A 24142-nucleotide genomic window follows, 5' to 3' on the forward strand; every position below is an offset into this window, starting at 1 on the left:
ACCCGCCCCAGCCTGGCGCCGGGTACTGTCCCCATCTGGCTCGTCTGAGCATGGAGAGTGGGAGATCCCCACTCAGTATCATCCGATAGATCAGGCGTGAAATGAAAGTCATACATTGGTGGTAAATGTATAAGTCTGTTAGACATAATAGTACGTGAACATAAGTAGAATGCTCGTGGAAAGCCACAAATTTGTGTATGCATCTCGCAAAAATCCGTGTAAGATTTACTTAATAATTGCGCATTAACTATGTAAAATACACATAAACTGCATAAAACTCAAACAAACTGAGTTTTTTAAAGTTTAAACCTGAAATCATGTAAAGACCTGTCAGCCAAAACCCTTAATATATATCTGCACACATCAACGAACGCAAGAAACACTTATGAACTATGTACATCAAGCGTGTATCATGAAAAGCCCAAATTACATACATGGACAATACGTAGCGGGTGTGAGAATGTGTTCATATGTGGTAAAGAACTATAGTAGCTCAAACACCACTCTCCTGGAATCTCTGATACATTCTCATTACCATGTTGTCACATGTTGGTTTTTGGTAACGGACGTCACTTTTTGACGTTTTAAGTGTCCCCAACTCGTTGTTTTTTGAAGTACTGGCTGTTCATTAAATCAAGGGTTCGCAACCCTGGGTTGCGGTACCGCACGCGGACTGGTCCACAGGAAATGGCCGGTATTGGTAACCTAAAAGACAATACCAAACCTGGTACTGGATGCGGTACTGAACACGGCCTCTTCCTCAGGGCACAGCCGATACCGTTACCCTAACCCGGCACCGGATGCAATATCAGATCCTGTACGAGATGCAGTACTGGACATGAGCCAGTACCGGATGCAGTACTGGATGCTGTACTGGATGTGGTATTACATGCCCACTGGTCCTCAGGTCACAGCCAGTACCGTAACCCAGCGCAACACTGGATGCTGTGCCAGATTTGGTACCGGATCCTGACTCGGTGGCCGATCCGAACTGGTGTCAGGTTTCTGGTACTGGTTTAGGGTAACGGTGCCTTCTGTGTCCCTGCACTAGACCGTTCCAGTTCGCGGTTCGGAGGTTGGGACCCATAATGTAACCCTTGTGCTATCCTAGACATGTTTACATTAGAATTAGGGTCATCTGGACCCCATCAGACAGTGTTCTGAACTTTTTATTTCAAGGATTTTTTTATCTTTACTGGTATCCGTGGCAGACATGAAATCCTGTCCACCTTTGTCATGGGAGGGATCACACATCAATATAAGGTTAGGGTCATATGAACCCTACAAGATAGCTCAAGGTTAATGGGAACACGTCAAAAAACAATGACTTAGGGACACCCAAAACAACAAAAAGTGACGTGGAGGGGTCCTTAACCAAACATCAATATGTGACGAGTTGGGAGTGAGAATGTGTTGGAATCTCATACATCTTCTGGTACTGTTTAAATCAGCCAGTTTACATCCATCTATCTGTTTTTTTTAAACCAGTCGTACCTTTTTGGGGGTCATGAGACTGCCAGGGCGTAACTGTGTTGCTGCTGAGGGAAGCCAGGGTACACCTGTACAGGAAAACAATTACAAACAGGGAGAATTTAGAGCAAACAATGAACCTATGAAACCTTTTGAAAGCTGGAATGCCCTGAGGAAAGCTACAAGACTGCACACAGAAAAGTCCCGGTCAGGAAACTGTTGTTTTACTGTGACATGGCGCTTTCTAACCAGGTTTCCGTCTCACCATCCTGACACCTGATATCTGTACCTCTCTGTCTAGGGGATTCGGGGGCATAACATAAATTGGGGCGTAACGTAAATTGGGGGCTGGTCCGGGATTGTCAAACCCTCGTCTGGTTTTAGTCTGAGATTTGTTTACCTTTTGTCCAGTATTAATTGTGCTTATGGCCGTTTTGGTACCCTTGACTGATGATATTTCTGTCTCTGTAGACGTTTTTCCATCTTTCATTGTTTTTCCCCATCCTGTTTACAGACTGGAGTTTCATAATGATTTCAAACGAACATTCTGACTTTATCTTTGGTAATAATTTTGTTAATTCAAACTTCACTGAATGTAATATCTGTTTAAAATTCATACTAAAGCTTGAAAAAACTCAATAATTGTAAGCCTTTAAAACAGAATCAGAATCACTTTTTTGTTTTTTTTGACTAAAAACATCCGTGTTTGTTGTCAAACCCCTCTGGAAGCTGATCCATGAACCGCATCCCTGCAGACCAGCTCTGACCCACTTCAGGAAGCTGTATCAGGTTTACTTTGTTTCACCTTAGACATCATACAAACTTCATAAAGAAAGCTTTATAAAACCTGAAATCAAACCTGAAACAGAGACTTTCTTCTTAAACAAAGAAAAATAAAATACAATTTTCAGAGGAAATTGACCTAAAACCGTCCGTGGACTTCAAGAACCAACTTAAAAATATGTATTTTTATTTTGTTTTTACATATAAGCTCATTTGTTGATGGCCGGATGATAGTCTCCTGATATGTCATGAACAGCATAAGTACATGGACTTCTGGCAATTTTTGTAGAAAATCTACTACTACTACTTTATACATTGATTCCATTATTTCCTCCTGGTTGTATAAAGGTTTAGCCTAAATTTACAAGGTGTGTGAATCATTTCTGGGTCTGAGGGCGCTAAATGTATCTCTGAGAGATCCTGTAGCTGCAGTGTTGAGGCTGTTGATCTCCACCAGTTCCTGCCCGACTCAATAGACCTCGTTTTCCAAAGACATGGAATCAACTCAATCCCAAGATCCAGGAGTTCTGCTAAGATGTTCTTAAACATAAATCCATTATTAGTTCATACCGGTTGTGTCTTTGGTTTTTGTTTCTGGAACTGGAGTGGAATCAGACCAAACAGAAACAGGTGTGAGACCTTTTTTTCAGTGGTGAACAAGTGAGGCGTGTGTTTGTTGTTGACATGGGCACGTCTGGCCCGGCTGGAGAAACTCCCAACTTCTTGAACTCCTGGTTCTTGAACCCAAGTATTTCAGATATTGGTTTTGCTCATATTTGTAGTACTCTACTGATCTTCAACTAGTAGAATCACAATGCGCTTCATGTCTGGATGTAGGATTGTGGCTGGAATATGTGTTGCAGACTTGCTTTCCTTTGGCTTGGTCTCCGTGTTTGAAACAGGATAACTTGGGAATGTTCTTACAGTCACATCCCTGAGAACTCCCAACTTGCCGCGGCTTGCCTTGATTACTCTGTCAAGTCTGTGTTCAGCTCTCAGGGCATTTGCATCAATATCTTGTCTTGGTATGCCAAGACAAGACGTTTGATCCAGCAAGTTGGCTGCATTTGTTCCAGAACCCGCTCCAGAACCTTGGATGACACTCAGTCTTTTGAATGAGCAGCCTGCAAAATCAAAACTGCAGATGTCACCTTCTCCCCAACAGTAAGGTGTTTGGTGTTACAAACCTTTAATGATCATTTGCTGGAATTCACTTTGTACTGAGGAGGACTTTTAGAAAAGTGATCCCCAAAAGATGCTGCAGATGCTGGGGTAACGGTAACTGGACATCACTGGCTGCATTTGTTGAAAAAATTAGATGAGTACTCATTTAACTTAGATTCTATATGCATTGCACATACAAAGAATATGATATGATAATATTTTTTATTGATGATATATAATTTTTGATTCATTTAAATGAAAAGAAGAAACAAGATAAAAAAGTCAAAAAAAAGAAACAAACAGGATAAATACCACTGTTGACAGAAATACTGTTTTTTTAAGTGTAAATCTCTTGAGAGGCTCCTTTCTGTTCGTTTGCTCAATCAAAAAATGAGTTTATTTTATTATCTTGGATAAAAACAGGTAGAAAATGTAACTGAGTGGCACTAAAAAAGCATAAATCTCTTTAAAGTTGATATAGTGCTGCCACCTTGTGGTTCAGTTGTGGAAGTGCATCGCAGTCGGTTATGTAATCCTATTGAGGTTTTAACAGCAGAGAGAGGCAGTTTACATGACTGTAAAAAACATATAATAGGAAATAAATATATATATATATATATATGAACATAGGAAATCACAATTAAACGACAGGTATAATTTTTTTGTGGGGGGAATATTTTTTTCTATGATAATAGTACGAAAATTGAGTCTTAGTATAAGATATAAAATGCTTTAAATTTAAAATCAAATGTTAAGAATTTTTAACTAATTTCTTAGGGGCCTGTTTTTGTAGTGCACTTTTTTAATGAACATGGGATCTCTGGATTAATAAAGGCAAACTTTTGTAATATTTTCCACTGCTTAAAAACCAGAAAAAACACGTATGTGATTAAAAGTAAGGTCAGAAAGAGTACGCTTAAGGGAATTTTCCATCATCTTCAGTGGTTATTTAAACTGTCTGGGTCTTTTTTTTCTCTTTTGTCATTTCTTTTGTGAATGGGACTGTATAATCTCTACTGTTCAAACCTCAATGGTGTAATGTTTCCCCCTAAAGTGAATTTCCACAAGATGCTGGCCTGTTTTACTGACCCAGTTGTGACACTTCCCAAAAAAATAAACCCTCATTGTTTCCCATTCTGAGGATATGCGGAAAGGCTGTTATAATGAAACATTCATAAAGAGGCCTGGAGGGGGTTTCTTCCTCCAGACATCAAATTTTAATATTCATGTTTCATTTTTGCCTAAATCTCTTGTGAATATATTTTCTGGAAAAAATGGGTCAGTAAATGTGACCCGTAGCTTATGTTAGCTCTCACTTCTGCACACTCCCCCCAAACAAGCGTTTATGTCCACACCACAAAAACATCTGCCTGCACGTCATTTCGCCGGGATGACGTAACAACTTAGAAAAAGAGAGGTGGGTGTGTTGCACAGACAACAATCTCTATTGTGGTTGTGTAAATACAACAAGTGTTTGTTGTCACAAAAAACCCAGTGAATTGTGGGTTTTTTGTACATTTCCTCATTACAATCCTGTGAAGACATGTAGCTTTTGTTTGATTCATCGCATCATGTCAGCTTAGGAGAGTTTTGTAAAAGTAAAGTCTGTGTAAACACATCTATGATTATACTTACAAGGATACTTTTTCTACAACGTTCACTTTAGTTCACTAATATATAAAGTATTTTGGCAGATTTGTTGCTGCAACAAAACATGTTAATATTAGATCAATTTGCTGAAATAGGAACTAAATTCACATTTGGTACATTTCATTTTTGGAATATAAATACTGACCATTTGAATGATTAAAAAAAACAAGTTTTAACATGAATATTGTATAAAAAATAAAATAAAATAATGTTAATTTAACAAAGTTTTGTAATTCAGAAGCACTTCAGAATGATAAAACTGTGTTGAGTTTTTACTTCCCTTAAATAAAAAAACATTTATTATTATTATTATTGTGCCTTTATTCAAGGATGTAAGAAATTATGAATTATATAAAAATGCCAAAAAAGTAAATATACCAAAAAGTTGGGGAAAAAAAATAGACACAAAATATAACTAATGTACATTTTCAAAACATCTTATAGAAAACTTAAAGAAATAATGAAGAAAATTTTCCAATTATATTTTGTTTATTTACCATTAATAATTTTAAAAATGACCAAAAAAAATCCCAAAAAACATGAATAGTGGAACAAAGTTTACACTTATATATATGATTATATTATTGGTATAGCATATGTGTTTGCATATTTTTACCATTATTTATTACAGCTACAGCCTAGAATTATAAATACAAATTTTACACTATTATTTACTTTGGCTATATTTGTAAACTAATTTAAAACCTTTTTTTATTTATTATTTATCAACTTTACAGCTCTGTGAATTTTTATTTTTTAATAAAAATATATATTTTTTTTTTTCACAGTTTCAATTGAATTTATAAATTTACATTTAAAAAGACATCCAAACATTAAAGGAGTTTAAGATCAAATATAGAAATATGATTGTTGATGGAAATCTACACACATACAAAACATTAATAGTTACATTAATATATACCAGAATTACAGAGACAAGAATGGCCTACCTTCCTTTATTTGTACAATTTATTGTGTTATTAGAGACATCTATTATCTGAATATTACAAGACAATATATTAGATGTTTTTATTTTGATAAAACATTATCTTGTGATAACAACATCTGTTATCTGATTATCATACGATGAAATAATAGATGTTGTTGTCATGAGATAAATTTTATTTTCTCATGATTTTAACATCTATCATCTAAATATCACAAGACGAGATATTAAATGTCGCTACATAAAGATCAATATTTAAAAATCTTATTTTCAAAGTTTTTCGTGTCTACAAGCAGATATACTGTGATCACCATTAAAAATGTGATTTTCAAAGTTCTCCTGCTTATGAAGAATATTATCTTTTTTGGTCTTGATATCAAGAGAAAACAACATTTGTTATCTCATGATAGCGAGATCTATTATCTCGTTGTCACGTGAAAAACAAGAAAACGAGCTAAAAAAAATGTAACGTAGACTGTTCTCGGCCTTCGTATGTAAATATTTATGAATATAAATTAAAACTGTGTAGGGATGCACTTGGGTGTGTTGAGGAATAAGAATTAAATGGAACCAAAAGAATGTTTATAAATGACAAATGTGTCTTGATGATGATGTTGTGTGTATGTTAATATTTATATATTTCAGTGTAGTTATATATGTGATCCTGAAATGAAACATGTACTTATTAGAAAGGGAACAGGACTATAATAAATAATGGGTGCAGTGATAATTAAACAAGTTCTTCTTACTCCCTTTTTGATATTTCTTGTATTTTTCTCATAATAAAATATAATATTTTATCAAATTTGTTCATATAATATTTATTTTTTATAATATTTGAAGGTTTTTTGTATTTTTTGTCCTATTTGTTTCCGTTTAAAGTATATATTTGAAATAAATTGTATGACATTTTAATAAAATTTATGGTGTCTTACATATTTTTTTCCTTTGTTTTCTATAGAAAAATTGTACTAACTACTGTCAATAAAGTTTGTCAATAAAGTTTGATACAAAAAAATAACAAAGCTGCAAGTATGTGCATATTTTTACTCTTCAACCCTGACAGTGTTTACGAAATGGACATGTTTGAACCATTTCATCAGGCTGAATCATTGTGATACTCACAAAGGCAAAGGTGGGCGGAGCTTAGCAGTTTCCTCGGGTGTTTCTTCTCCTGACTCTCTGGTTTTTCAAGCTCGACAAGAGCGGGGAAAGGTTTGACCACGAGTCAGAACGTGGAATTGAAAGACTGCAGACAGAATTTACAAAATATAAGCAGAAGTATAAATAAATTTAAATCTTAGGACAGAAAAATTAAGCATTTTCATGAATTTGTCCCCATTAGGATTGCAAAGTTGGTTGTAATTTCAGACACAGTGGGTCCGGCTGAGCACCGTGTATAATCTGGATGACCTCTGCTGCTGTGCACACACAGACAACCACGTGCACTTGTATACATATACATAGGCAGGAGCTGCAAACAGACATGCTCTCACCCCGTCCCACCCAGAACTTAAGAGTGAGACATCATGCAGTTTCTGCTGGAATATAACCGCTCCATTGTGTAACAATACCGACAGGAGCGGACATGCAGAAAGTCGTTAAAATCTGCACAAAAATGACTGCCTGCTTGAATAAAACAAAATATTTTAGTTCTTTCTGATGTTATTATAATTTTGCAAGTTTTTAAGGAAATTAGATAATTTATTTTATTGATTATTATTAGGATGACGTCCCAAGAACAACAAAAAAAGCAAATTTAAGGATTTCAAATTAGCTAATTTTTCAACATAAAAGAAAAAAACACATCAAGAAGTGTACCCTTAAGGGGGGCGGTTACATAAACCCATTTGAGCTAATAATAGCTATTTCTGTTGTTTTTAAGCGTTTGATTTTTCTGATAGACGTGTGCGCTAAAGTGTGACACAAAACGGAAGAATTTATTTGTGTTAGTAGAACAACCTGTTTGACCGAGCATATGGCAAAGTGGGGGTAATCTCCCTAAAGCGATTGAGCTTGAAAAAAATGTAGTAAGCCGGGCAGGAGAGCTATTGTTCAAATCCACGTTTTTCCGCAACCAATTATCTACTGAAATAATTGTCATTTTTTATTAAATGTTTGACACATATTTGTTTTTTTTTACTATATTCCCACTTTAATTTCTCATTCCAGATTTGTATTTTTGAAAATTGAATTAAAAAATAAATAAAAATGGAGGGATACTAAAAATATAGATGTATTTTCACGCACATGTCAGACTGAGCCCTGAGGTGATGTTAAAGAAATGGAGCAGATTTAATTTTCCCTTGCGTTATTTACAAGCGCAGCCGAGCTGTGTGGCATTGCAGTTCAGGAGGTCTTCTTTTTCAAATGAATTGTTAATAATCTTACAGAAATTGATCTGAAACCTAACTTGACCTTTGACTTTTAGGACTTTTGTTATCTTTGAAAGAAAATTGTAACCTTTGTGGTTCTTAGGAGACCCCTATTAAATCCTAATGAGTTAATTTAAAGTGTGGGCTTAGCTTCCTGATAATCCTAAATCCAGTAGCTGCTAATACACACAAAAAAAATCTTATCTTTGCTGACTGAACCTTATTCCTTACCGCCTCCCTTTCCCAGTACTCACATTCCTGTCATAAAAGCCAGGGGCAGATTGGGTTGTACCATATTTATTGGGAACAAGGTAAAGCAAAATGTTTATTTTTCAATAAATATACATTGAATTACCATTTAAATAATTTTAAACGTTATGAATCTTTATTTAATTAGTGAAAGTGTTGTTTTTTGTGTTTAAAAAATTTGTTTCGAGGTCTAGTCGGAACACGTCCGGAAAATGTCCCCCCTCTTTTCCAGAGTAATGGAGTCGTCCTAACTGCCATGTTGGATGGAGCTGGTTTAGGGCTCTGTGACGGCTTGACTGCCCAGGAAAGTTTCTGCAGTGTTCCGCCTTCGCTCGGTTGCTCCAAATTCTGGTCCCATTTCTTGAGGAGCTGCGGGACTTTAGCTCTACATTCCTAAACCAGCGACCATCTTTGGCGCCGTCGCCTTGCGGAGGAAACGCGAGGGCCAATCCCAAACCGGTGCGAGAGTGGGTCCGGAGGACGAAGGCCACCCATGACCGAGAGGAATTGTTTATGTGTCTTTTGGGGTCTCGTGTAACGAGTAGAGTCGGTGTATACTTAAACTAATTGATCTCCAACGATGAGTGGACCTCCACCGCCACGGCGGCTCGTCAACACGGGTTCGATTCTCCTGACTCACCAGGAAAACGAATGCCTCTTCAACTACCTTGGTAGAAAATGCACCGTAAGTGTTGTTTTTATTTTTATTTGTAGGTAAATAAATTAATTGCTGTACGACAGCTCGCCAAGAAAAACTAGCTAACATTGCTAAGTTGGAAAACGTTTCCTGTCCCGGGAGCGGGAGCGGTGTTCAACCGGGATGTGTTTGTGGCCTGCGGTTGAATTTCCTTCATGTTTATGCGCACACAGTCAGTTGAGACATTTGAGATTTACAGGCTAGTTTGTTTTGACAGCCTGCGCGTCCGCGACGGTGGTTGGCGTTTTTATTTGCGGAGAGAAGTAGTTTAATTCCTATCGTGACATTTGCTAGCTTACATTTAAGTTTAAGCTAGCTTACATTTAAACTCGACTCACAGAAAGAAGTCCTCTGGAATTGATGCTAACAGTAGCCTAGCATCGAGCCGTGTGTGTTTGTGACTTGTTAAAGCAGTTAAATCCATCAGCGACATTTTTTTCTTCCTTTTTGATATTATATAACGTGTTTTCGGGAAGTGTGTCCACCAAAAAGAATGTGCCAGCCAGACATGGCTTAGGAACGGAGCTGACTATCTTAAAAGAAAAAAGAAAAAAGTCCTCCAAGTAAAACGTGCTAGTCGCCAAATGTGACGACCTAAGCGGAAAGAGTTCAGGTGTGACTGCGGCAGAGGTCTGTGGTTCAATTCCCATGGCTTCAGAAAGTGGCAGAATCTGCTTTATTGCGTAAGACGTTTAGCCTTCAGCTGATTTCTATCTCCTGCATTTTGCTGGAATAATCCCGTGAAGTATTTGCAGATTTATATATATTTTTATGGCTTTTACTGGCTCATCTTTGACTCTTAATGTTTTATGACCCCTCCTCCTCCCCTCATTTTTCCCTTTTCCCCATGCCATCATTCTCATATGCTGGAACTTTTGCATATCCTAGATAAGACTGATTTTTAACTTTGCATCAATTCCACATTAATCTGTGAACAATCTAATTTATTTTTAATGCGCATTCACTTAAAAATCCCACTCGAATCATCTTTTTTATCTATTTTCTAAGTGTTCTAGGTAGAATTTGTTATTTTGCTGATTTTAGCCAATTTTTTTTTGATAAAAATTGTTTTCTAGGACATAGTTTATGCAGTAGATCATTAGTGATTCACCTCTGTGTTGTGGACACGACTATAGGTGTGAAGTAAGCCCGCCCTCCCTTCCCATCATCCATCTGTTTACACTTTCCAGCAAGCTAGCAACCCCAAGCTAGCATTAGCGAATGAGCAAAAATGCTGAGCAATATTGGAGCGATATATCCAATCGTACAGTTTTAAGCCAGATGTCAGCTCGGACGTCGAAATCGAAGACGCTCATGGGTATGTGTGGCCCAATCCGAATCCTTCCTTTCCCTACATTTGGCCCGTTAAATAATGTCATCGATAATCGCTGGTCCGATAGCATTAGAAAACTACTGTTATGTGTATTTAAGTTTAAAAATGTCATGCTACAACTAAAAGTCTTTACCTACATTTAAATGTAAATGTCTGTGCTTCAGAGTGCACCAATGTGAAGAAAAGCACTTCTCAGCGCAACACGGATGAGGACTTTGTTTCCCTCCGCTTGGAGGGTCGGATTTAAAAAAAATACATTTCCGGGACACACTTAAACTCCCCCTTCAAATGGAGGGGAAGGGAGAAGGGAAGGTCTGTACTGCCACAAATAATCGACTATTAAAATAGTCGACAACTAATTTAATAGTCTATTAGTCGTTACTTTAAGTTATATGGAGTAGAGTGGAGTAAAGTTTTGAGCGTTCTGCACCAAAAAAATTCACTTTTTTTTATATTTGAGAGACCAAAACTTTGCTTTGTGAAAAATAGTTCCTCATTTCAGACATTTGATTTAATCTTATTTTAATACTAGAAACTAATGAAGGACAAAGGCTGGACGATTCATTAAAACTATATCTGAACTGTCTTTATTTTTAGTTAGTTTAAAGCTAATGATGGTTAAGATGTTTGCTTTACATTCACTGTGCGCATAACCCGATTAGTTGACTAATTGGAAAAAATAATCAGTGATTAGTCGACTATTAAAATAATCGTTTGTGGCAGCCCTACTAAAATGCAATTTTAAGCTTAATTTCCTTCATACGTGCCCTCCATTTTTAAAAATAATGCCACAAGAGCACCATTTCAATTGGAGTGGGTCTTTAAAAATAAACTTGAATAGATTCTTTGCCCCTAAAAAACATGTTTTTCCCCTCCTGAGTGAAATATAGAATTGCCCCTCTGGGATAAATAAAGTTGTTTGAGCTTGAATATCTCCCCATTTGCTTCAATCCACCCCAAAATGTTCGTATTAAGCTAAATGAAACATTTTGAGCTGGAATTGAATTGTGATCACACACTTTTTCAGTCACGCTGAAAATACAACTTGTATTTCTCTCTTCTGTGCTCCTTGTTGTGTCGTGCGTTGCGGTCAGCGTCTTCACTTTGCTGCAATAAACCTCTCTGCAGATCTGCTCTGAGGTCAGGTGCTGATGCTGGCAGCCGTGCTGCTGGAAGTTGTTAGACGGATTAAAAGTACCCGCCCTCCCAACGAGACGCTCTGCAGCTTTGAGAAGGGAATTTTAGTGTCCATTTACAATAGCTTCCGAGCAGTTTCAACAAACCGGACAAATGTCACCCAAGTTTTATCAGCCAGAAAGTATGTCCACCCTCGCTTGTTGTTGATTTCCTTCTCAGATAAGTCTCATTTAGAAACTGGTTTCATATTGATAACAAGCTAAGTTGCTGCGTCTGTTTCTTTTTCTTTTCTTTTATGATGCTGTAGGGTCATTTTATGTGGTTTTATTACTGATCTGCTGTGATTTTAATGTGCTACTTCCCTGTAGTCACATAACCCTGATAAATCAGTCATATTTGAGACCTCTTGAGGTGCTGGTACGGACGGAGGTTTGCTTTGGAAAGGCCACATTTCCTGTTTTCAGGATTCGCACGGTCAAACCTGTACGAGAGCACACGCCGCCTGGCTTCCTCCTTCGACTGAGGCGTGTCCTGCAGCTCTGCAACCTGTTTGAAAACTCCTATGACGGTACTCTTCTGGCATCCTGTCGGCGGGATCTGACGTCATGTGACAGACGTGGATGCAGGAGCATTCCTCACCTTTGTGCCTTTTGTACACATCGTAGACGTTAGAAAAATATGCGATAAGGAGACGAGAGGTGTGCATTTCCCTAAATCACCAACACCGATTGAATAAAGAGTTGGCATTAAAATTAAATATGAACGTTTAAGTGGTTGATTGTGAATCGATATTTAATTTCGGATGGTGTCATTGACTCGTGAGGCTGCCACAGATGCCACAGACTGGTTTCGTTCATTGGTATTCCTCGTGCTGCCTTGAGCGTCAGCAGCTCTGTCTTGCTTGGTGAAGGATGGAATGTGTCCAGTACACACAGCAAGTCTTCATCAGTGTGTGTGTGCGCACACACTGCCTGATCAGCAGTCCTGTCCTACAGGAAGTCCTGTGGTCGACCTCCTCTGGTGATTTGTACTGGACGAAAGGGACGTGATTCTCCTTTTCCTTCACTTCACTCCTCTTGCAGATAGTTTCTGTTTTCATTTTTAGTTGTTGAGATGACTTACTGAATTTTCATCTTCCATTAGAGCTCTTATTTACACTTTTTGTCGCATTTTCTTGTCTAGTTTCATTTTTATCTGCTTGTTTCAGTCCCCTTTTTATTAGATATTACATCTTAGGAAAGAAAATTGAATTATTTTGTGTCTTTAGCATGTTTTTGTAACATTTTTTTCAGATCATATAAGACAAATGTATAGAAAATTAAGCTTAAAATTGAAAAATAGCTTATTTGTGACATAGAAAATACAGTGGGCGTGGCCTCAACCTCCCTGCTCCGCTCCACTTGTAGGCACCTAGATCCATGTACGTTTTTATTTTTCTCATCTAAGCAGATTTTTGGCGGAAAACTGCCAATATTTTAGTTGCACCGATGACGTTGGGTTGGAATTTTTGGGGCTGTAAGCTAGCAGGAGAGCATGTGAACAAAAAGCTCTCGGCAACGGAGAGAGGACGTTCCCACCCACATCATGGAGGTGAATTTTCAATAAACTACTGCCACTCTGCAGAAACTACGTCCTAGAAAACAACAGGCGTGTCTGATTTTGGCTAAAATCTGAATAATCATAACTAAAAATCTTCTGGGAATATTTTTTAAAATGGATCAAAAAATGATCGGAGTGGGACCGTAAACCCTTTAAAATAACAGCATTTCAGAAGTGTTAAGTTGAATTTAGCTTCTTCAAATTAAAGAATTTCTTCAGTGAATTGATATCCTTATATCTTGCATCGTTTATTTTGGTCTGGATCTCTTGCTAAGCCTCCATAGATTCCATCTGATGTTTGAAACTCTTGGCTGATATGAGGAAAACTGTTAAAATTTTTCTTCATAAAAAACTAGGAAATTAGTTTTTATTTTCATTTTTTTCTTAATAACACATTTTTATTTATTTTTTTTTAGTCTTTTATTTGAACTCATCACAGGAAACAAACAATTTTCAGGTGACTAGTTTTAAACTTTATCGATTGCAGAATATCAGCAGTAAAAACATGAATGTATGGCACTTCAGAGAGGTTAAACCTGTTGCTTGTTGTTAGTTCCTCATGCAGATCAAACAATTTTTATCAAGCAATCCAGTGAGAAACCACATGATTTTACTCATTTTCTTTTCTGTCTGGATAGTTCATGTCATCCTGTTTTTGCTCAACGCGTTTCTCAAGTTTAGAATTTGTTGGCAGGTCGTCGAACCAGTTTTTCTCTTTAAAAGTTGAACTCAACAGAAATGTGGTGAGGCTTTGTTCTTGCTTCAGTTTTTTTTTGTGTGTGTGTTCTTGTTCCCTTCAGATTTTTAGTTGATTTTAGAAAAGTGTTTCCAAATGATAAAATCCAAAAGCATTCATGTTGTTTTTAAGAATTCACCAGCAACAAACTATTGAAAATACATTATTTTGTTACATTTATCATCAACTTTTATTATTTCCTCCTGTACTAAAATAAGATGCCAATCCCACTCTGCTTTATTTGCCTTTGATTTCTCAGAGTAAAACCATAAAAAGCCAAAACTCTGGAAGATTTCAAATAAAAAACAGAATATGTCGCAATAACTTTCACATAAAGGTTTAGAGTTTCACATTAAGTGCACAATTTATGACATAACCTTGTGACTAAATAAAGCTACCATGAGTTAGTGTGAGCAGTGTTTGCACTGGGTCAGTGAATCCACTAGAGCTTCACAACGAAAGGAATTTCAAATTAAGAAATACTCAGATTCAAATTTAAACTTAATTTTCTTCATATCTGTCTTCCATAATCAGAAAAATCCCACAATAACATGTTAAAACACAGTTTTCATTAGTGTGTCTTTATTCCTCTCAGTAGTGCAGCAGCTTGTTTTCCTCCCTGTCTTTGCTCACTTCAACATGCAATTTACACTCAACTACAAAGGGTCCCTGCTGTGCACGTGTACTGTAAATTCTGTCCAATGAGGTTGTAATTCCCGGAACCGGGTCCGGTTGAAAGGGCCCACAAGGCTTTTCCCTTGATGCTCCGGCTTTCATGTGCGACGCCGCAGCAGTGGAGCTGGACTTCCTGACGAGAAGGAACTCCTGCAGCAGCGTGGTAAAACGGCAGGAGTCTAATCTGGCTTTATGATCTGGAGTGTGTGCCACAGGTATTCACTGTATGTGGAAATGCTGCTACCCATTTGGAAATGACACGTGTGTGCTTGTGTTCATACGGTTTAATAGTGCAATTACATGTATTCATTTTGAAGTTTTTGCTTTAAATTTTCTCAGTGATCACTTTTTACTGGGAGTGAAAGAAAATGTCGATTCAGTGAAATATTGCAATACTTCATTTGGAGATACGTGTGTCGATTTAAAATTATGTTGAGGTGATATTCGATTATTTATTAGCAAAAATATAGTTTAGTGTCTTACTTTTGTTTCCCACTTCAACCCCCGACCACTAGTTGGCAGCAGAGCACACTGAGCCTCTTTGAGCAGCTCTACACCACACCAAAACATTTTGAATCGTTTTGTGATGGATTCAAGCCTGATATGAATTCTGAACCTCAGTTATTACACAGCTAAAGGAGACATGTACTCTCAGTTTTTACAAAAGATGAGTTCTGAACCGAAAAACTGTTCCAAGTTGGTACTGGTACCATATAAAAATGTGGATTTAGATTCTTCGTGGCTCATGGAAGAACCAGTGAGATCAGACATGCAGAGCTACCATTCTAAATGTGAAAGGTGTTTTAATATTCAGCTAATTTTTTTCTAAGTCACAATTAAAACAAAAAAAGGAAACTATTGTCTCTGGTACTGTCTTGGGATATACTGTGATATGTATCACGCCATGTGTATTGCCATATATACTTTTTTTTTTTTTTTTTTTATATATAAAGACTACTAAGATAAATTTTACTATTAAATGCATTATTTCAAATAAAAAATCTAACAGAATCATAAGTTTATGAACTAAAATTGAATATTTCAATATTTTAGCTATGATACTCCGCAAAATGGTGTCAAAAATGAGGATGCAATGAGTACAAATACACATGTTTTGCAATTTTAAACAATCTAAACATTTGTGAACCAAATTCTAACAATTCTAAACTTTTAGATGCCAATTCTAAGTATTTGAAGTTTTTTAAAACCATATTAACGCACAGACACATACAACTTCATTTCTTTTTTGCTCTTATTTGGACAATTTTCCATTTTAATCAAACATTTCCTTTAAAAAAAATCTACACTACACTAAAACTGGAATATAGCTTCCTAAGCTTTTATTTTGTTGGGGCAGCAACTCAAAAACATTTGTTTAATCTATTACATCCTCAGAGTAGTATACATGCTAAACAAAACATGAACCTCAATAACTTAAAGTGCAATATTTAGCAGCTCAGAAGCATGGAGGTGCGATAATATTTACTTTTTCTATGTGCAATACATGTATATATTCTTATTGTTGTACCTTAAATTTTCTTCTTTATTCTACACACATATATATTTCTTTTGTTTATAGTATTCTCTAGAGAGCACCAAAATTTGTCGTTGTCACAACCTCCTTGTGTAACAATAACAATAAAATAATTCTGATTCTAATCTACCACATTTGGGACATCACTCTTGGCATATAAAACCTTTAATTATTAATGACGAAAATACTGAACAAATTTCCTAAAGAAATGCTGGAACCCTGAAGATGCCTCATACAGTCGGTGCAGTTTAGGAAGTCGGAGGCTTTTGCTCCCTGGTAATCCTTTAAGTCCAAAATCCTAAAATGTTTTAATCCTTTAAGTTTAGTTATATAAAATGATTGGTCGGCTGGGGTTGAGACATTGATGGCGTTTATGGAAAAGCGTTGTATCTATTTAATGAAGGTGGTGGGCCATAATTTTTGTTTAAACGTCCTTTTTACTATTGCTGCAAAGTCAACACACTGCATTGCAGTTACAGATGTGTACCACAAGAGGGTGCTGTAGTGCAAAGAAGAAATATAATTTCTCTTATTTGCATCCTGTTTATTTTTTGCTAATGTTGTTCTTTAATGTTTTTTTATTTTTATTTCAGATGACTAACAAAAAATTCTTTTACATACATTTTCATTTTTTAACAGAGTTTTTCTGTTTCTTTGCAGTCGATGTCTTCAGCTGTGGTCCAGGTGTACACAGGTGACAGGAACGGCAGCTGGAGTAAGAGATGCTGCGGGGTGGCCTGTCTGGTCAAAGACAACCCCCAGCGTTCGTACTTCATCAGAGTCTTTGACATCAAGGTAGCTCCAGTGAACATGCACTTTGACTCATACATGAGCACATTTTGTTGTAAATATGCACTAAAATGTTCAAGCATTGTTCTAAATTTAAATATTCATATTTTTTAATTATTGAAAATGTTAGATCATAATTAAATATTTTGCATAAAATGATGTTTATTAATAAACGGTCTTGTTTGTTTCTTGATGACAGGACGGCAGAATGATGTTTGAACAGGAATTGTACCAAGACTTCAAGATGCAGAACCACAGGAATTATTTCGCTTCATTTGCTGGAGATGTAAGTTCCCTATTAAAAAAAAAAAACAAACAGCTTTCTAAATGTACACTTCTGTTGACAATTACTTATTTTTATAAAACTTTAGTTAAAGAAATCAAACTATTTGTGAGTTTTAGACACTAACATTAGTTGATTAATAGCTTTCAAATGTCCTAAAATAAATCAGAAATTTTTATTTTATTGTTTTTACATTTTTATTGAAGTTTCAACGACATAACTGTAGTTTACATACCAAAATAAGTCATAATAATTCATAATTCAAGCATATTAAAAAACTAAAAAAGAGAACAGTGTTGATCGGAAACGGTAAACGGTTCTATTATGTGTTTTCTGACAGACGTGTCAAGTGGGTTTAAACTTTGCCAGCGAGGAGGAGGCAAAGCGTTTCCGGAGCACAGTGTCGGACCTGATGGGAAGAAGACAGAGGAGAACCGGTACCTTCCCTTTTATCACCTTTAACCTCTGAACCTTCCAGCTAAAATGCCCAAAAAATGACAAGAATGACACAGTTTTTTATAGTTGAGTGGAGAAAAGCAGTCCTATTTCAAAATAAAAGCACTAGATTGGAAATTGATTTTAACAAGAAACAAATACTTTAACAAGTCAAATTAAACGTGTAAACTTGTCATTTTTTTTACTGTGTATCAGCACAGAACTGAGCAAAAAATACAACAATATTTTGTTTTTCTTTTTAAAACGGGCATGAGATCCTATTACAATTATAATGCAGAAATACAGTGGGGCTAAAAAGCATTTTTTGATTGTCCAAGTTGTGACCTGTAATGAACAGAACTTACAGAATCTGTCTCTAACTGACGAATACCAGAACTTCATGACCCACTGTAATGTCTAGTGTTCTTTGCTCAGGTCTGTGTTCTGCTGCCGTTCGGTTCTTGTTTCTAATCTCCCTTTTTCTCAAACTGCTGATCACCGAAGCCGTTCTCCCATCTATCACTGCTTCAGTTCTCACTCAGATGTTTGGGTTACACTGAGTTGGATCGCACAAGTTGTGTGTATAGCTTTTTATTCACACACAAAAAAAAAGAAATCATAAATCCTATTAAAACTGGTGCTGCAAGAAAAAAATGGTCAAAGTAACAAATGAGTATTTATTGATAAGATACTAAAGCTATTAATAAAATAAAATGGTTTTATACTGTTTAGTGTTTTCATTTCTTTCGGCACCATCATTTGCTTGGAACCTGAATATCAGTTTCTTCTTTGGAACAAACGCTCATCCTTCCTTTCTTTAGAGTTCAGCTCACTGTTATAGCATCACGGTTTAACCCTTTTTATACTTTCACCTTCCAGATCAAATCGTCCTCTGCCGCCATTTCTCCTCCCTTTAACACTTTAACCTCATTTCTGTTTACCTTTCAAATACCAGACAAACGAGCCCATTAGGACCTTAAGTCGTTCACATTTGCGTCCAGCTCTCTGAGTATCCTTTAATTACCACACTGTGCTTTTTCTCAACACCACTTCTCTAACTTTTCATATTTTATTCATTAAGGGGAATCAGTGGAAGTTTCCTCCTAAATCCACTAATGGAGCTTTTATTCTGAAATCCTTCGATCTGTGCTTTTCCTGCACAATCCCGCCGACTCCTGCGCCAAAAGCTCAAACAATCCTCCTTCTCTCTAAACGCTAACACCGATTAACACAACCTCCTGCTCGGAGACGGATTGTAATGATATAATTTATCTTTTCACAGAGAAGAGGCGTGGCCCTGCAGATGGTATGTTTTTGTTTAGTTTTTCTTTTGAAAAGCCAGCTTACTGTAACAAAGAACTGCACTTTTCTGTTCAATTAATATTTCACAGGTTAAACAATGCTATAAATCAATAGAAACATGAAATTATTTGATTTTTCTATTTAAGAATTAATAGGTTAAATGGTGATTCTACACCTTTTGCTGTCAGAATTTCTGAAACATTGAGTTTGGAAGTAAACACACAGGAAAATAAATAAAATCACATTTGGTTTATAGTTTAAAGCCTCCAGTCAGACGTCTTTAAATGAAATGTGGTCATGTGAATCCTAAGGCTCAAGCAACCTGTGTTAGAATTCTAACAAAAAACGTTAGAATTTTCCGTAATCTCGTCCAGATATTCATTTATGTGAACTTGGAGATGCTCTTTTTGGGAAAACACTTCTTTACCCTTGGAGAATAACCCCTCATTCTGCTTGGTGAGATGAGCCATCAACACATCATCTGAGGTTCCACTTACTTTAGCATAATTATGAAGTTGGAGCACAATGATGGGAATAGCATGGAGCTTATAACACTACCCTGGGGTATTCCACAACTCTACTTATAGCCCAAAAACCAAGACAATCAGTTAGTGTGAGTGTTTCTTGTTGGTTTGTGCACTTATTACTGGATGTGTTTGTGTCGGTTGTTGCAGTTTTGTCAACCATGAGACTTTAAACTTGGAATGTCACACAGATGCTCACAAGTCCCTTTTTTCCAAGTCCAACTTAGTTTTTGAGTGTTAGGTTTCAAATTTATGTCAACTCTCAAATTTGATCCCAAATCAGTCAAGTTTTCAACTGTAACTAAAATACAAGTCCTATGTTTAAGAACCTGCATTTTTTTTTTCTTTTTACAGATGTCATTATAACCCTTAGAAACACCCTGTGGTTATACAATGACTGACAGATCCTTACAAATGAAAAAACGAAACTATTTAAAAATCTTTTTTTTTCATGACTAACTAAAATGTTTCTGAGGTCAAAGTAAAATCAAGTCTCATGTCAACTCTGAAGTGCTTGAGGTCTACTCTAAAGGTCTTGAAGCCGAGTCTCGTGTCATGTCTGATCAAGTCTTTGAGGTTCAGTTTTCTGAGTTCGAGTGTCTAGTCTGAAGTTCTTGAGGTCAAGTACGTGTCTAGTCTGAAGTTCTTGAGGTCAAGTCTCAAGTTCTTGAAATCAAGTCTTGTGACAAGTCTGAAGTTCTTGAAGTCGAGTCTTGTCAAGTTTCAAGTTCTTGAGAGCAAATCTAATGTCTAGTCTGAAGTTCTTGAGGTCGAGTATTGCATTGATTCTAAAGTTCTTGGGATCAAATCTTTTGTCAAGTCTTGTGTACTTGAGATCAAGTCAGTTTTTCTTGAGGTCGAGTTTCTTGTTGAGTCTGAAGTTTTTGGGATTGAGACTTGTCAACTCTTACATACTTCAAGTCGAGCCTGAAGCTTCTATGGTGTCGAGTCTCGAGTAGTTGAGGTCGAGTCTCTTGTCAAGTTTAGAGGTCTTGAGGTTCAAGTCAGAAGACAAGTCTCTTGTCAAGTGCTGGAAGTGGCGTCATTGTCAAATTTGATGTTCCCACCTGTGCGACTCAACTGCAGCACAAGTCCAAGTCCCTATCACTACCATGTCATTTGCAGTGATGTCATCGTGGGTTTAAAGGCTTCTTTCTGAGCTCAAGTCAGACGTTTCAGAACTCCAACGGCTCCTTTCTAGAACACGACTAGAAATGAAAAGTCGCTGAAAGTCATTCCTGTGACACATGATGAACCTTCCAGTTTCTATCTTGACGCGTCATCAGAGGTTCCGTAAACAAAAGACGGCGTCTCCATGTTTCCTTTTATCTCTTAATCCTCTGTCATTTGTCGTCTCTTGCTCCGCCTTTTTCACCTGCTGCCCTTTCCAGTTCCTCCTGCCCTCATTTGCCCTCCGCTCTTCATTTTACCATCCCAGGATCAAAATGAATTTCTCGCTCTTTCTTTCACCCCCACTGATTCATCATTTTTCCTCTAGCCTCCTAGATTAGTGTGGGATTACGCCAGGGATGGATTTTGATGATTACGTAAAGGCCAGCGCTAAATCCCGACTGATTTTCTGGGATTAGATGCGTTTTGTCGGAGGTTGTGGGTGGAGAAATGATCATTGCTCGCCAACCGCGGTATTTCAAGCCGAACCAGAAAGGTGGATGGACGCCCTTTGTCCTCTCTGGATCAGATTTTGTTCTTGTGGTGATGCTGGAAGTCAAAGGAGGACGTTTTGAAGGTTTTCAGCAGATCGTTTTGGCTTTATAAAGAAGAAATTTCCATTGGATTCAAGTGGATCTAGTTTTGGTTTTTACTTCGTCATGCCGAAGCTTCATCTACCATGATGTTCTGCACCACCTTTCTTTCCACCCCCTCCGAGGAGCTCAGTTGCGATGGCGGAGGAGCGCCAGCCGCCGCCGCCACCCCCGTAGGAGGTGGAGGTCTGGGCCCGTGCTGCCTGTCCTCCCTGCACTGCCTGGTTCTCCCCCAGGACGAACTGTACCCGCCCCTCTCCGACCCCGCCGCCCGCCTCTCCCTCTGCACAGAGGAGCGAGCTTGTAGCTTCGTGGGTAAAATGCTGCTAGACGTCAACCTGAGCCCCTGCAGGTCAGGAGGGGGCAGGTGCATTTGGGACAGGGTGAGACGGCGACGCAGCCGCTCGGCGTCACCGAGCCAAAACTCCCACAGTCCCTGTAGAGAGAATTCAAGAGGTATGGGAGACAAAAAAAGTTGGTTATGAAACATGCAAGATGATCAACCTATAAAAGGAGAAACAAAACAATCTGTGAACTAATTTGACTGTTTACATTGACCTAATAAGCTGTTCCTCCATCAGTGTGAACTCCCAGTTTGCCTTAATGTTGTTGTGTGTATTTTTTTTTACTGACTCATCACTGTATCCAAGTTACATAAGAAGATCCACTCCTCTACACTGTTGCGTAACTAGAAAATAAAAGTTCTGTACTATATTAAGACGTTAAAAACATTGCGGATGAAGTTTCACCTGCAGGTATAAACTAATTCGGATGCAAAATGAAATGATGAAATCCAAACATCACGCCCAGACATGGTCGTCACCTTCCGATTTTCCTTCCATCTCTGATAAATCCGACTCATCTTTCCCATCTGCTTCGGTCGTCATGCAGGACCCGCGTTGCCCATGGCGACCGTCGACATCAAAAACCCAGAGATCGACAGGGAACATCGCAACTCCAACTTCAAACAGATCAACATCAACGCCTCTTTTCCCAGGAGGGAGAAGAAGACCAAAGGAGGGGGGAAGAAGAAGAAACTGACCAAAGCGGACATCGGCACGCCCAGCAACTTCCAGTGAGTTTCAGGGATTCAGGCAGCCTGGAAAGAGCTTTTATTTATCCAATAAAAACGTCGGTTATTAATAAACCTTTAATGGATTAAAAAAAAAAAGTTATGTGTTTTTTTAAGTGACTGTCCAGTGATGAGGTTATCATATAAAGTAGTTTTCTGATGTTCAGATTCATGTTATACACCAGCTGTCCACTAGGGGTCAGTTGTGTTCTCACTTCCTGATTTGTAGCTTGCATCAGGCTTACAGGAAACGGTTTATCTTGGGAGTTTTCTGCCTTTCTGATTTTTGTGTGACATCTTTTTCTCTCTTTCAGACATCTGGGTCATGTGGGATGGGATCCAAACACAGGCTTTGATGTAAGCAGCCTTCATGTTGATCCTGCATCTCTGCACCAATCAGAATGTGACGTCGGGTCTGAAAAGAGCTTATATGTCTGACAGTCCACTGCCTAATTTTTTTCAAAATATTTTTTTCAATAAGAGGTTATTTTAGGTCCAATCTGAACTGTAAACATTTACACCAAGCTTTCAAGTGAAGTTACATTTAGTATTTTCATTTAGAAAAATGCACCCTCGAACCACTAGGTGGCAGCACCTGTTATTGTATGGAGCATCTGTTTGGTTTTTTTTTGTTTTTTAAGTGAAGCCAAAAGAAACTCAATAAATATTATTTTTTGGAAATGATTAAAAAAAAGAATAGTTTATTATAAACATGTCCAGATCAAATGCAAATATTTTGCACTTTTTTCTTCCAGTTGAACAACCTGGACCCTGAGCTGAAGAACTTGTTTGACATGTGTGGCATCTCTGAGACCGACCTGAAGGACAAGGAGACCTCCAAGCAGATTTATGACATCATTGAGAAGAGCGGTGGCGTGGAAGCCGTGAAAAACGAGCTACGGCGACAAGGTAAGGACAGCAGAGGCGACGCTCTCTGATGACCTGAAAAAAGTTTTTTAAATGTGCAGGAATCTCTCCGTGTTTGACGGGTTTGTCATTTGAAGACAGTCTAACATGGCGGTGGTTTTATCCTCAGGTCCACCCCGGTTGAGTGGTAGGTTCCTGTGCATGCCGATGCTTTACTCTCCGCATGCAGGATTCTGACCAGTCTCAGCCTGTAGAAAGCCTTTGGCACCCCTCAGTGTGTTTTAACCTTTGCTGTCTGCATATTTGAACTGGAAGTTCTGCCGTTTTCTGGAATAACCACCTGGAAGACGTTTTTTTTGTGCCGTGTTGCGACTTTAAACTCTGCTTTTGCTGTGTATCTTTACTCATCTTTTATTTTGTCAACCTTTTAAAAGCACCAAACTAATTTTAAAGCATGTATTTAGTAAAATTTTTGGTGCTCGCAAGTTTTTTTATAATGAATTTATAATGAATCTTGTTGAGGTTTCTGAAAGTTCTCATTTAATCCACAAGAGGGAGGGCTCCCCCTTGTGGCTTGATCTTGTACTGCATGGCACAAGCAAAGTTTAAAGAACTTTTGAAGAAATGTATTGTTCATTCAGAACAATTGACCCCCCCTCTCCCCCATTTTTATTTTATAAAGTTAAATTTGAAATAATTTTTTTTTACCTTTTTGTTTCATATGTTGTAAATTTTTTTTCTGCAGCTCCTCCCCCACCT

At 37.5% G+C, this 24142-nt stretch overlaps 1 protein-coding gene and 1 long non-coding RNA gene across 2 annotated transcripts in view; one reads left to right on the forward strand and one right to left on the reverse strand.

The window, feature by feature from the left end:
* LOC112155789 overlaps nt 1–8643 on the reverse strand; it is a 32944-nt gene extending 24301 nt beyond the window's left edge. Inside the window, exons 1-2 of the long non-coding RNA XR_002920846.2 lie at nt 8620–8643; nt 7139–7262 (exon numbers count right to left, since the gene is read on the reverse strand). This is a non-coding gene — a long non-coding RNA (uncharacterized LOC112155789). The remainder of the gene's footprint in view (nt 1–7138; nt 7263–8619) is intronic.
* A 243-nt stretch (nt 8644–8886) lies between these two features.
* The window catches only part of waslb (WASP like actin nucleation promoting factor b), a gene marked incomplete in the record, with an annotated part of 17834 nt that continues 2578 nt past the window's right edge, over nt 8887–24142 (forward strand). The window contains 8 exon segments of the mRNA XM_024287704.2: nt 8887–9322; nt 17009–17143; nt 17337–17423; nt 17761–17857; nt 19138–19161; nt 22336–22519; nt 22831–22873; nt 23272–23425. Coding sequence (XP_024143472.1) covers nt 9218–9322; nt 17009–17143; nt 17337–17423; nt 17761–17857; nt 19138–19161; nt 22336–22519; nt 22831–22873; nt 23272–23425 — 829 coding nt within the window.

The sequence above is a fragment of the Oryzias melastigma genome, linkage group LG23, assembly GCF_002922805.2.
Source record: "Oryzias melastigma strain HK-1 linkage group LG23, ASM292280v2, whole genome shotgun sequence".
Taxonomy (NCBI): domain Eukaryota; kingdom Metazoa; phylum Chordata; class Actinopteri; order Beloniformes; family Adrianichthyidae; genus Oryzias; species Oryzias melastigma.